This window comes from Berghia stephanieae, chromosome 1, assembly GCF_034508935.2.
Source record: "Berghia stephanieae isolate SIO BIC M18660-M18661 chromosome 1, UCSD_Bste_1.3, whole genome shotgun sequence".
Classification (NCBI taxonomy): Eukaryota; Metazoa; Mollusca; class Gastropoda; order Nudibranchia; family Aeolidiidae; genus Berghia; species Berghia stephanieae.
The window spans coordinates 50,756,758-50,769,257 of NC_088360.1; the positions used below are offsets into that span (position 1 = coordinate 50,756,758).

At 35.1% G+C, this 12,500-nt stretch overlaps 1 protein-coding gene across 8 annotated transcripts in view; it reads left to right on the forward strand.

Moving 5' to 3' along the window:
• The first annotated feature begins 1,848 nt into the window (after window positions 1-1,848).
• LOC144977043 (serine/threonine-protein kinase MRCK alpha-like) overlaps window positions 1,849-12,500 on the forward strand; it is a 71,752-nt gene continuing 61,100 nt past the window's right edge. For all 8 annotated transcript variants that reach the window (XM_078921767.1, XM_078921824.1, XM_078921801.1 and 5 more), the window contains exons 1-7: window positions 1,849-2,670; window positions 3,576-3,667; window positions 4,323-4,406; window positions 6,479-6,574; window positions 8,786-9,085; window positions 10,014-10,157; window positions 10,700-10,859. In XM_078921767.1, the coding sequence (XP_078777893.1) occupies window positions 2,445-2,670; window positions 3,576-3,667; window positions 4,323-4,406; window positions 6,479-6,574; window positions 8,786-9,085; window positions 10,014-10,157; window positions 10,700-10,859 (1,102 nt within the window). In that variant the 5' untranslated portion in view covers window positions 1,849-2,444. The remainder of the gene's footprint in view (window positions 2,671-3,575; window positions 3,668-4,322; window positions 4,407-6,478; window positions 6,575-8,785; window positions 9,086-10,013; window positions 10,158-10,699; window positions 10,860-12,500) is intronic.

Consider the following 12,500-nt stretch of genomic DNA (forward strand, 5'->3'; position numbering starts at 1 on the left):
GGCGAGCAACTTACCAACGTAGAAAGTTTTAAATACCTAGGTTCAATAGTGACAACAGATGGAAGATGTAACCGAGACATACGAGCAAGAATAACTCAAGCCAAACAGGCCTTCATGGACCTGGGAAACATTTTGAAAAACAAACAGATGTCGTTCGGGATTAGATTCCGAGTCTTGAAGTGCTACGTGTGGCCAATCTTGTTATACGGATGCGAAAGCTGGACTACAAATGCAGAAACACAAAAGAACATTGAAGCTTTTGAAATGTGGTGCTTGAGAAGGATGCAGAGAATATCGTATACTGCACACAAAACGAACGAAGAAGTGCTAAAACAAACATACCAACAAAGGAAACTAATGCCCTTAATAGCGGATCGACAACTATCCTTTTTCGGACACATAGTAAGGAAAGATAAGAATGAATACCTGGCAAGTTGTGGAAAAATACCTGGTAAACGCGCCCGGGGGAGACAAAGGGAACAAAAAAACACTCATAGACCAACTGAAGGGCTTCACCAACCTAACAATCCAAGAGCTGTTTGAAAAAGCAAGAGACAGGGAGGAATGGAGAGAGATAATTCATGCAGTATCCGAAGCCTGGACCAGGCATGGAACCTAGAAGAAAAAGAAGAAGAATTGTGATATCTATCTTCTGATATTTTGTGGTCAGACTTTAAAAAATACGATATTATACTATATGTGCTCAAAACAAGTTACAAAGAACTAATCACATTAGACATAATATGACGTCAACCTGTTAGGATATTTTTCTTTTCCGATAGAGAGGTATTATTATCGTTTCCGGTCAGCCGCTCCTTTTATACCTGGCGTATGGTGAGAAAATGGGATTATACAGTCTTCTTTCAAGGAATTAAATTTGACACCCCTCCTCCGCAATGGAACTCGAATTATCTAAACCCTCAATAGAAAATGAAGCTATCGCGCTTCTACAGTTTTTACCATAAGAGTGTTTGATAAAGATGTCCACGGATTCTGCTCATGCTCCTTTAGCAGACAAGAACCGATCAGAGATTGTGTGTGTGTGTGTGTGTGTGTGTGTGTGTGTGTGTGTGTATGTGTGTGTGTATTTGTGTGCGAGCGAGCGAGAGAGAGAGAGAGAGAGAGAGAGAGAGAGAGAGAGAGAGAGAGAGAGAGAGAGAGAGAGAGAGTTTATTTCGATGTATTGTGATATAATAGGGGATTAGTGTGTTGAATGGTCGGCTTTGAGACCACGGTTTACACAAAACAACACCCACACACACACCCCCCCCCCCCACACACACACACATTTTCTCTCTCGTCCCCCTCCCTCTTTCTAAAACAAAAGATGTTCGACCATAAACTGAGAAGTTTTGGAGCAGGGGCGGGGGGAATTCACATTCACCTTGATATACTGACAAAACATATCTGATCATTCATTGGAAGATCGATGAGAGGAAAGAAAGCCAATCATTTGATTGTTTAGTAATCACAATTCAGTCCCCATCACCACCGAATTGTACTTTATTATGACCGACCCCCCTCTCCCCCTTTCCATTCTACACACTCCCTTCTGCCCCTCCCCCGAATGTCACAGACGAGATTGGATGACTGATAAAAGTGAAATTTCTCTTGAACCGGAAATGATAAGATGTTTAGAATTTCGCAGTTTTAGTTTGCGTAATTGATAACACTATAATCTTTTTATGATGATTTCGTATTGTCATAATTGTTGTGGCCATTTAACCATTCCCATTATAAGGCAAGCACCACAAACTATGTATCTTAATAACAAAAGGCTAAACAAAACATCATACAAATTCTTTTCTTCGAATTTGTGATTGCACTGCACCATACCCACAATTCCAGAGTTAAAAACTTGACGCCATGTTTTTAGACCTATGTTATCAATGAAACCAGGAAAGACATTGAGTGGGTACCGATGGGAAAATGAAAGAGGAGCATAGACGCAATCGATTGCTCACTCCATTAGCAGTGACAGATACAATTAGAAATTAAATGCATATGTGTTATTTTGAAACTTTAATAGTTTACAGCTTCATTTATAGTTGGTAAACGAACTGTTCTTCATCGAAAGCGACCAGTGTTTTGGTAATGAATCACTGCTTCCACTTCTGCTACGAGTGAGTCTTCGAGCTTCGACTGTGAAGATTAAGTGCATCATTTCTTTCCTTCACGGAGAAGGCTCCCCTAATTATAATGTGAAATGAATATATATTAGATTTTCGGTTTCATTAGGAGATGATGATTTGTATTAGATTGTGTTGAGTGGATTGTCTATGCTTGTTTTCTGTTGTGTCGAGAGTGGTGAATGGTCGATCGGTCAGTGACTGTGGACCGTGGACAGTGTTTACGTAATTGAATCTCAGCAATGAGGAGGTGTTGTAAGTAATTATGACAACTGTTTTATATTCAGAGACGTAGCAGACAAATTGTTTTATGCCATGTCAAGCCCCACAATCAAAGTCAAAATGGATAAAACAGTTGAATCATTGTCTGCTGATGAACGCCTGAAAAAGCTCGAGCAGTTGTATTTGAGAGGAGTGGCTAACAGCGATGGATCAGCTGTTAGTGTTGAAACTCTTCTTGATGCTTTCACTGCTTTATATGATGAGTGCAACAGCGCAGCGCTAAGGAGGGAGAAAAATATCAGTGAATTTGTGGACACAGGTAAGATTATGGATTATATAATTATAATTTATGAAGATATCTCCCATTGTGCTGGTCCTTCGTAGATTAAGTGATGATTCAAATTATTATATTTTAACTTGTGGGGTGAGAGGAAACTATAATTATAAATGTAATAAACAACTTGATTGGAGATAGTTTTGTGACGTTTCTTAGCCTCAATGTTGTGAAGTGTATTAATGATAATGTTCGAAACTCCGTGAGTTCATCTACCCTTTGCCTTTCTGTCCTATTTATTTTTGTTAGTTTCATAAAACTACACTCTTTACCAGCAAAATTCTTTACTTAATTAATTACAGTCAGAAAATATACGTAATTGCTGACCATGAGTTTTATGTTTATCCAAAGAAAGAAACAAATTTGACCCCAGGCGATACCACCCTAACACTAACAAGCACATATATCTATAAACAAAAAACTTTAATTCAAGATGTACAACTACTTATATATTTACTGATTGTAATGTAAATGGCGGATGCATTTGGAATTTCAGCCCTTTTTACTTTGTGGGATCATGTTTTTATAATTTTTACTTTTGCTTGGGCTTTTCCTAAGATCCTGCTTTTGAGATCCCTAGACTAGGTGTAAACACCTAATAATGACAATATAAAATAATAATTTATTATTATTAACAACACCAATTCTCTCATCTCTCATTCATCTTCAATGTTTTATTTTATCCGGTTTTGTTCACAAAGGGGAAATCTGAAACATTCACATTGTCTGTTTTTATTCATTAAATTTAAGTTTCCACTTCATTTGACTATTGTAATTTTTTTGTTCCAAACAGCAACTTTTGCATTAACTATGAAGCTTAAAATGTGTTGATTTGCTCTTATTTAATTGCATTACCTGTTATATTATTTTAATTTGCCAATTATTTACAGCACGACCAGTTACGACAGCTGTCAAACAGTACCGACTCCAGAGGGAGGATTTTGACACCCTCAAGATTATTGGACGTGGTGCTTTTGGGGAGGTTAGTATTTTCTCATCAATATGCTTCAAAGCCATTTGCATATTTTAAAGTTAATCACTAATGCAATATGGAATGGAATGGAAGCAATCATTCTAGATACTTTTTTTTCATCAAAGGTAAAGTCTGATTAAATACTGTTTAGTTTGCAGTTTAAGAACTTTTGAAAATAAAAATTATATATAAAAAAAAATCTTATTCCTTGATGAATGCAACGGGTTGAGTGTGTGTTTATGAGCTTTTCATAATTTTTCAGATAAATAGATATTTTGCTCTCAAAATTTGATAGTAAAACTTGCTTACTTATTAATCAATTAATCTACTTCTTCCAAGTGATTGTTCCAGTAATTATGATTGGTCTGAGGTACATAAACATTGATTAAGTATCATGCACTCAGTGTATTATGTATGGTTTCTAAACTTTCCACTTAATAACTGTACCATACTTTTAAAAAGTGCTTTGGTATTTAGGGAAGCAATTTTTCTCCTTTTCAAACTGTTGATTGCACAATTAAGAATTAAAAATAAAAAGCAGTGTAGAGGTTTTAGTTTTATAATAATTAGATGTCCCATTTTAAGTACATTTTAATAATGTCTCTGTATTGAATTTCCATTACATTCCTTTATTTTGGAATCTCTATTTTTTTTTTTTTCACAGGTCGCTGTTGTGAAAGAAAAATCTTCAGAAAATGTCTATGCAATGAAGATTTTGAATAAATGGGAGATGTTGAAGAGAGCTGAGGTAGTATTAGTCCTCATAATCTTTCCCTTTTAATATAGAGCAATGTCTTCTGTCTTTAAAGAAATAATTAGTTTATCTTTTAATGATTATTTGGGAGATATTTTTTACAGTGTAAATCATCTCCTTGTTTTTGTTTTATTTATTTATTTATTTTTAGTTATTAAAAGACCACATTTAACAGATTTGATCAGTTTATGCATCTTTTTTTGGGATGCCAAATTTGGCAAATGTAATTTTAAAATCCAGATTCATATTTTTTAAATCAAAATTTGTGAAGGATATTGGTGAAAATATGTTATTCTGGCAGGTCTCTCGTGGCTGGAATCCAGCCCCTGGGTAATGGTAAAAATATTACTTGGTCTCAGAATATTCATGTGGCAGAATGATCCTGGATATGCTTTACCCAGGCCTGTAAATCTTCCGTCTATTGTCGGATTTCCGACTGGACGATTTTGCTCTATAAGTACTAAAAAAATAAAATAAAAGATAATAGTAAAAATAAAATTCGTAACGCCAAAGAACAGAACCAATAAAAAAGAAAATAAAAGACTTTTATTTCGTTCCTCGAAAAAATTAGATTTTATTCCGTTTCAAATGCCGACTTAAAAAAAACCAAACCAAAAACCTTTTTATTTGTCGCATCAAAGACAAAACATGCCGTTTATCAGTTAGCTATAAAATTATCATGCCACCTATACACTCCGCTAGACGTTTATGTATGCACTGCTTGGCTACTGTGCCACAGCCAGCGAGAGAGAGGTCGCGAAGTTCGCTCGAGTCGTCTTCACACACACACACACCTAGTCAGTAAATAACGCACACACAGAAGTGTGTCGAACTGGACCGGAAGGTTTCTCTCTATTTTGCAACCGACACACATGCATATCTCCGGTTCTTATTTCTCAGTCTCTATATTTCTTTGGTCCAGTCCCGATATGAACCGGAAATAAAATTAATGCGAAATAATTATTTTTCTTCGAAATATATATTCTTCTTCGAAAGCTCTCACACCACCACACCACACCACTCTCCTTTCTTCTTCTTCTTCTTCTCTTCTTCTTCTTCTTCTTCTTTCTTCTTCTTCTTCTTCTTCTTCTTTCTTCTTTCTTCTTCTTCTTCTTCTTCTTCTTTTTTTCTTTTCTTCTTCTTCTTCTTCTTCTTCTTCTTCTTCTTCTTCTTCTTCTTCTTCTTCTTCTTCTTCTTCTTCATCTTTAAGAATTAATCCAAATAAACGAAAGAATCAGCGTAAACATTTAACACAAACAGGAGCGAAGATACGCAAATTCCCGTGTCGAGCACTACTAGACGTCTAGATACACATCCTTCAAAAGGGTAGGTTCTCTTCCTTTCATTTTACAACTAACTCAGACCTGGGACCTCAAATAATTGGGATTTTTTTTTTTTTTGATACCATAAAATAAGGACCTCGTTATAAATAAGTAGGGGAAAGTGACATGATTTGACTAGTCAATTGACCTGTCATATCTGTGTTGTGTCCGTATTTTTGTCCTGTTGTGTCTATTTTCGCGTGTTCAAAAAGTTCCGACAATTATTTCACCAACCATTTACAGGCCTGTTTACCTTATTGGTATAGCCCCTTTGTCTTCTTTTTTTTTTTGTTTGTTTGTTTGTTTTTTTTTTGTTTGTTTTTGTTTTTAAAAATTTTTTATTCTAGATCTATAGAATCTATACCCATCATCTCTTTTTTTCAATGACACTGAAATGACCAAAAAGTGTTACACTTACCTTAAAACCTCCTTAAAAAATGCAGAGGTCCACACATTTTATTAAATGATGACATTTTGCTTGTTTGTGGGCATTAAATGTATTCTGGACTGTGTGAAATGCTGCTAATTGTAAAATAATTTGCAATGTCTTTTGTTTCCTATTCATTCTCAACATCCAGTATTCAAAAGTTTTGACTGAAATATTGTTTGCACTTCAGCTTTGTTTAGAATAAAGAGATTTATGTATCTAATGAAAATGCCCATGAAACAATGTTTTTAACTGATTATATGGTTTATGTCTTTACTTCAAATGATTTATTAAATGACAAATCTTTTTTATTTCAGACTGCTTGTTTCAAGGAAGAGAGGGATGTTTTAGTAAATGGTGACAGACGGTGGATAACAAATCTTCATTATGCATTTCAAGATGATAATTTTCTTGTAAGTATCTCACTGTCCTGGACCAAAGCTAGTTTAGAATGCATTTTAATCTATCATTACTCACCTGTCTTTTTACCATTGATGTGATGTGATTTCTTTTTTGTGTCATATTTGATGGAATTCCTTCGAGGGTGAGGTAACATTGGTTGCCCTGGGCTGATGGAGTATCAATTCACTGCCTTTTTACCGCTTCTGTCCTTTTAAATCATCTGTCCTTTCCATGTGGCTTTGTGTCCCTAACCTAGAATGGGACCATTCAGATTTGCCAGGGTTCTGCTTGGAGTGTTTTGCTGAGAGGTAAACATGATTGACATGAGAGAGATGTGATATTTCTTGTTTATAAACTCACCATTATATATTAATTATGGTTAATGTGAGTTTTTAAAAAATGATATAAATGCTTATTTTGTAACCATTTGTGTGTTTCCCCTTGGTGGAGATATATCCTGTAGACCTGTAAATTCTCAGTCAATTAACTGAAATCAGTCAATTTGTCAAATTCAAATATTTTTTTTAAAAAAAAGGAAAGAAGTGAAGAAAGAAAGAATTCGCAAATCGTAGTCGAATGACCGCAAAGTAATTAGGAGTGTTCCATAACGCTACGCATAGCTCATGGGAGGTGTTTATATTAACGATGGATTTATTGCCATGGCTAAGCGGCGCTTTTTAGAATTGGCGTGACTGAACACATCCCAGTGTAATTTCACACAGCCTTCGTTAAATTATGTTTTCACTTTCCAACCTGTCGTGATCCCAACGGTAGCCAATTTTAACTGAGCCGCCAAGCGATAAATTTCACTGTTTCATCTAAGCCAAAATTGACCACATTTACAAGCTGGGTTTTAAAAGTATAAAAAAAGTAAAATGCGAATGTCAGAAGTAACATCTCTAGTAGATGATAATGGGAGACACCTTTAAATCGAAAGAGGATTAGGATAGATTGCTACAAGCACATTTCGATTGCCTCACGTTGTAAACAAACTGGTTGACTGTTTCTTCACTGATTGGGTACCTGATTATAAGGAACAATGGTAAGTAGCCTAATTAATTCCCGTGCAAATCAGGACGTTTTCTGTCATTGTTTTGCTCAAGCCCAAGTGAGCTTGCTGTTTTGTGGCGATTTACCTTCATTTTTCGATTCTTTGATTTTTTCCGCTACGCCTGCCGAAGTTTCTTCTTGATAATTCACTTCTACTTAATAATTCAGTGTATTGGCCAGAAGTCATATTTTTTTTTTTTTTTCTGTCATTAACTGATTGAAAATCAAGTTTGCTCTTTGCTACATTATTCTAATGTTCTCACAATGGCTGAGTTGTTCATGGATCGCAATTCAGACTTGTCGAGCATTGATAAAGATGTGAGGAATAAATTCAATAGGTCATGGCTAGAAGTTAAAGATGATAATGGTGATTATTTTTCTGACTATGTCAGAAAAATTCCAGAGGCAGGAATATGACTTTGATGAAGTCATCTTTACCTATATGAATGACATGCTTTTTTAGCATTCCTTCTACATCAAAGTATGGCAGTCATACTTCCAGTAAGAAATAACACCCACTATTTTAATGTATTGTATTTATCACTCTCCTCTCCAATGATGCCCTTATTTTTAAAAAAATAATTGAATTTTCAGTTTGTCGAAGAGTTTCAGTCAATTTTTATAGAGCTCATTTACAGGTCTAATCCTGTCATAGTATCAATGTGGAACTTTTAAGTGGTTTCAGACTAGCTTTAGGTATATACGGCTCCGAGTTTTTATTTAGGTTCATGATAGTTAACTTAGCTTTTATAAAGCAGAATATCCACGAAATGTGCCCAAACTGCTTTTCAATGGTTCCTAAGCTAACAGCAATATTTAACATTTACGATGAAACATGTTGCCTGTATGGTGCTTTTACAAAAAAAAAAGATTTGCACCTGAGGTGAGAAAATGTCTTTTATCAAGGACCCAACTTATCTGAGCAGGAATGGAACCAGGGATCTACCAGTCTGAAGGCGAGTGTCTTATTTTGGCTGCTATCATCTTCCTTTTTGCTGGCACTGAAATGACTGAAAAGTGTCGCAGGCACTGTAACATCCCTAAACAAAATTTTTTTTTCGCTGTCCTTTTCTCCCATTGCTTTAATATCACACCATTTTATTTTTTTTGCTTTGTTTAAAGAAATGTTCTAGTTGTTGTATGAATAATGTACATACTTTTTTTTTTAACAGTATCTTGTTATGGATTATTACTGTGGAGGTGATTTGCTCACCCTTTTGAGTAAATTTGAGGATCGTCTTCCAGAGGATATGGCAAAGTTTTATATTGCTGAAATGGTGCTGGCTATCCATTCACTGCATAAGTTACTGTATGTGCATAGAGACATCAAACCTGACAATGTGCTACTAGATCGTAGTGGTCATATTGTACTAGCTGACTTTGGGTCTTGTCTCAGACTAATGGAGGATGGCACAGTTCAATCTTCTGTTGCTGTTGGGACACCCGACTACATATCACCTGAAATCCTAAGAGTGAGTGTTGCGTAACTTTATAGTAGGGTTGGTCCTTCATGAGTCTGGACTCTAGAGGGTAACTAACTTAGATCATCTGTTTTTGCTGTCTTTACTGATCAATTAAAAGTTTTCTTTCCTTCTTTATTGGAGACAAGGAGACAAAGTTTTAAATCAAGATTGATGAAGAAACTGTCATTTCATTCAAGCAGTAGAAATTATATAGAAAAAATTATTTCACAGGCAGATCATTCCAATATACAGTATTCCAATCACAGACTTTGATGAGTATTCTTCTTAAATCGTGCTGTATATAACCCTTTTCTTTCATGACTCCTTTAATATTCATAAATAAGACTTAACTTGGGGGCCCTGACGACTCAGTTGGTAGAGCACTTACTTACATGCAAAGGGCCAGAGAGATTTTTAAAATTACCTGTCCGTCTGTCCACCAAGCAGTGATTCAGTGATTGGGGGGTAGCTTGGTCTGTCAGGTTTGTTGAAAAGTACTTTCAGATAGACTAGCGTTCTATCCAAAGGATAGAAAACTATTACTATAGATTGTTTAACTAGTTAGAAATCAGGATAAACTCCTGCTCCATGAGCCTAATGGCTCTGAAGGACTCTTAAGACTTAACGTAATTGAAGAAGAGCTGCTTTTTCTTCTTTTTTTTTTCATCTTTTGTTTTTTTTTGGTTACCATTGTTTTTTATCTGCTTGAAATTCTTGTTTACAGACCTATATGAGATCAGTTTTCTTCTGTTTTTTAATCCCTGTTATATAGGATATAACTGGATTTGATTAATTATTTAAATTTACATTTGAAATTATTTATTTTGCTTTGATTGCTTGTCTTAGTCGATGGTTGGTAACAAATTTTACCTTAATCAAAGTAATAAGAGTCTACATTCATGTTAGCTACATTCACAATTTAACTTTAAATTTTCAGGCTATGGAAGATGGCCATGGTCGATATGGACCAGAGTGTGACTGGTGGTCTTTAGGGGTGTGCATGTATGAAATGTTGTATGGTGAAACTCCGTTTTATGCTGAATCTCTGGTTGAAACTTATGGTAAAATTATGAATCATCAGGTAAGGATGGAATGGTTATATTTATTGTTTTTCCCCTTTTTATATAAAAAAAATTGTAATTCTTTATTTTCACTCTTTCCTTTTTTTCTTTTTTTTTGTTTGATTGTTTTAGTTTCGTCATTTTCTACTTGGTAGATCCTATATACATGATGTATATTGTTACAACCATTACTGAATGATAAAGAATTTTTCATGTCCTGTGATGATGATAATTTTGTTTGGGATTGAGCTGTGATAATCAGATGGAAAGAAATGCAAAAGAAAAACAATTAACATTTCAATTGTTCCTCAAAGCGTACTTTGAATCAGTAATGTACTAATTATATCGGTGGGGAAAAACATATATTTTTTTCAAACTTTGAATTTTACATTTCATTCCCTGTTTGTGACTTGTTTGAACTACCCATATCCTTTGGAGATGTTTTTGAATTGAGGGATATAAAATGGGACAAAGAAATTGATATAAGTCATGTATATATGTATAATATTGTACTAATAATCATCAAATAGAGATCTTGACATAAAGATAATCTATTTTTCAGACACGGTTTGAGTTTTTAAGTGATATTGATGATGTGTCGACTGTTGCCCAAGATTTGATAAAGCGACTGATTTGTGTCCCAAGTGAGAGGTTTGGGAAATTAGAAGATTTCAAAAATCATCCCTGGTTCTTGGGAATCGACTGGGAGAATATAAGGGACAGTAAGTATGATTATTTTTTTCTTAATATTTTTTGTGAAGTAGTTGTGATAATCCCAATATTATCAGGTCTACTCGTAATAAGACTGGATAGAATCTTGAAATCTAACACTGTTTTGCCCATCTTTGTGAATCAGATGAGATGTTTGTCGCACAGGACATAAAAGATAGTGGCTGTTCATTTTGTTAAAAAAATTGTTTTCATGATACAGTAGACTTCGGATAAGACCATGCCCAGGGGAACAGGGAAAAAAATCGACTTAAAATCAACTTAACCGGAGTATAACCAAATGTGCAAAAATGCATGTGAGCAAAGCCATGCCAATCTAGAATATGTCCCTTCCTGTCGCGCTTTTCGTTGATGTTGCATGGTCGCGTTGAATTGACCAGAGAAGTAGAGGTCCCTGTAGTGGTCATCAGAGGCTCTTATCCCCAATAGCCCCAAAGAGGAATCAGAATACATGAAAAGTGGAATTTGAGATCAAAAAGCGGAATCAACTTACTTTTATTGACTATTACATGCTTTGCAACAGAAAATGTAATAGACAATCCAAAATTACTCAAATGATAAATTATAAAATGTGTAAAAATGTACAGATTGTGTAAAGACTGAAAAGGGGGTCAAATAATAATAGAGGACACACAGGTCCTGGCAGTCTCAGAGCAAAGCATTGAATGGATGTATTTAATTAGACCTGTAAATTCTCAGTCAATTAACTGAAATCAGTCAATTTGTCAAATTCAAATATTTAAAAAAGGAAAGAAAGAAAGAAAGAAATAAAAAAAAAGAAAGAATTCACAAATCGTAGTCGAATGACCGTAAAATAATTAGGAGTGTTCCACAGCGCTACGCATAGCTCATGGGGACCGTTTATATTAACGAAGTATATATTGCCAAGACAAAGCGACGCTTTTTATAAAAGGCGTGTCTGAACACTTCCCTGGGTATTTTCACACATCCTTCGTTAAATTATTTTTTCACTTTCCAATCCGTCGTGATCCCAACTGTAGCCAATTTTAACTGAGCCACCGAGCGATAAATTTCACTGTTTCATCTAAGCCAAAATTGACCACATTTACCCTTCGAGTCTCAAAACTATGATAAAGTAAATTGCGAATGCCGCAAGTCCGTTATGTAGACATCTTCAAATCGAAAGGTAGGATGATTGCTACAAGCACATTTCGATTGCCTCACGTTGTAAACAAACTGGTTGACCGTTTCTTCACTGATTGAGTACCTGATCATAAGGAACAATGGTAAGTAGCCTAATTAATTCCCATGCAAATCAGGACGTTTTCTGGCATTGTTTTGCTCAAGCCCAAGCGAGCTTGCTGTTTTGTGGCGATTTACCTTCATTTCGATTCTTTGAATTTTTCCGCTACAGGCTACGCCTACCGAAGTTTCTTCTTGATAATTCACTTCTACTTAATAATTCAGTGTATTGGCCTGAAGTCATATTTATTTAAGTTTTTTTTTTCTCTGTCATTTACTGATTGAAAATCAAGTTTGCTCATTGCTACATTATTCTAATGTTCTCACAATGGCTGAGCTGTTCGTGGATCGCAATTCAGACTGTCGAGCATTGATAAAGATGTGAGTCCCGTGAGGAATAAATTCAATTGGTCATGGCTAGAAGTTAAAGA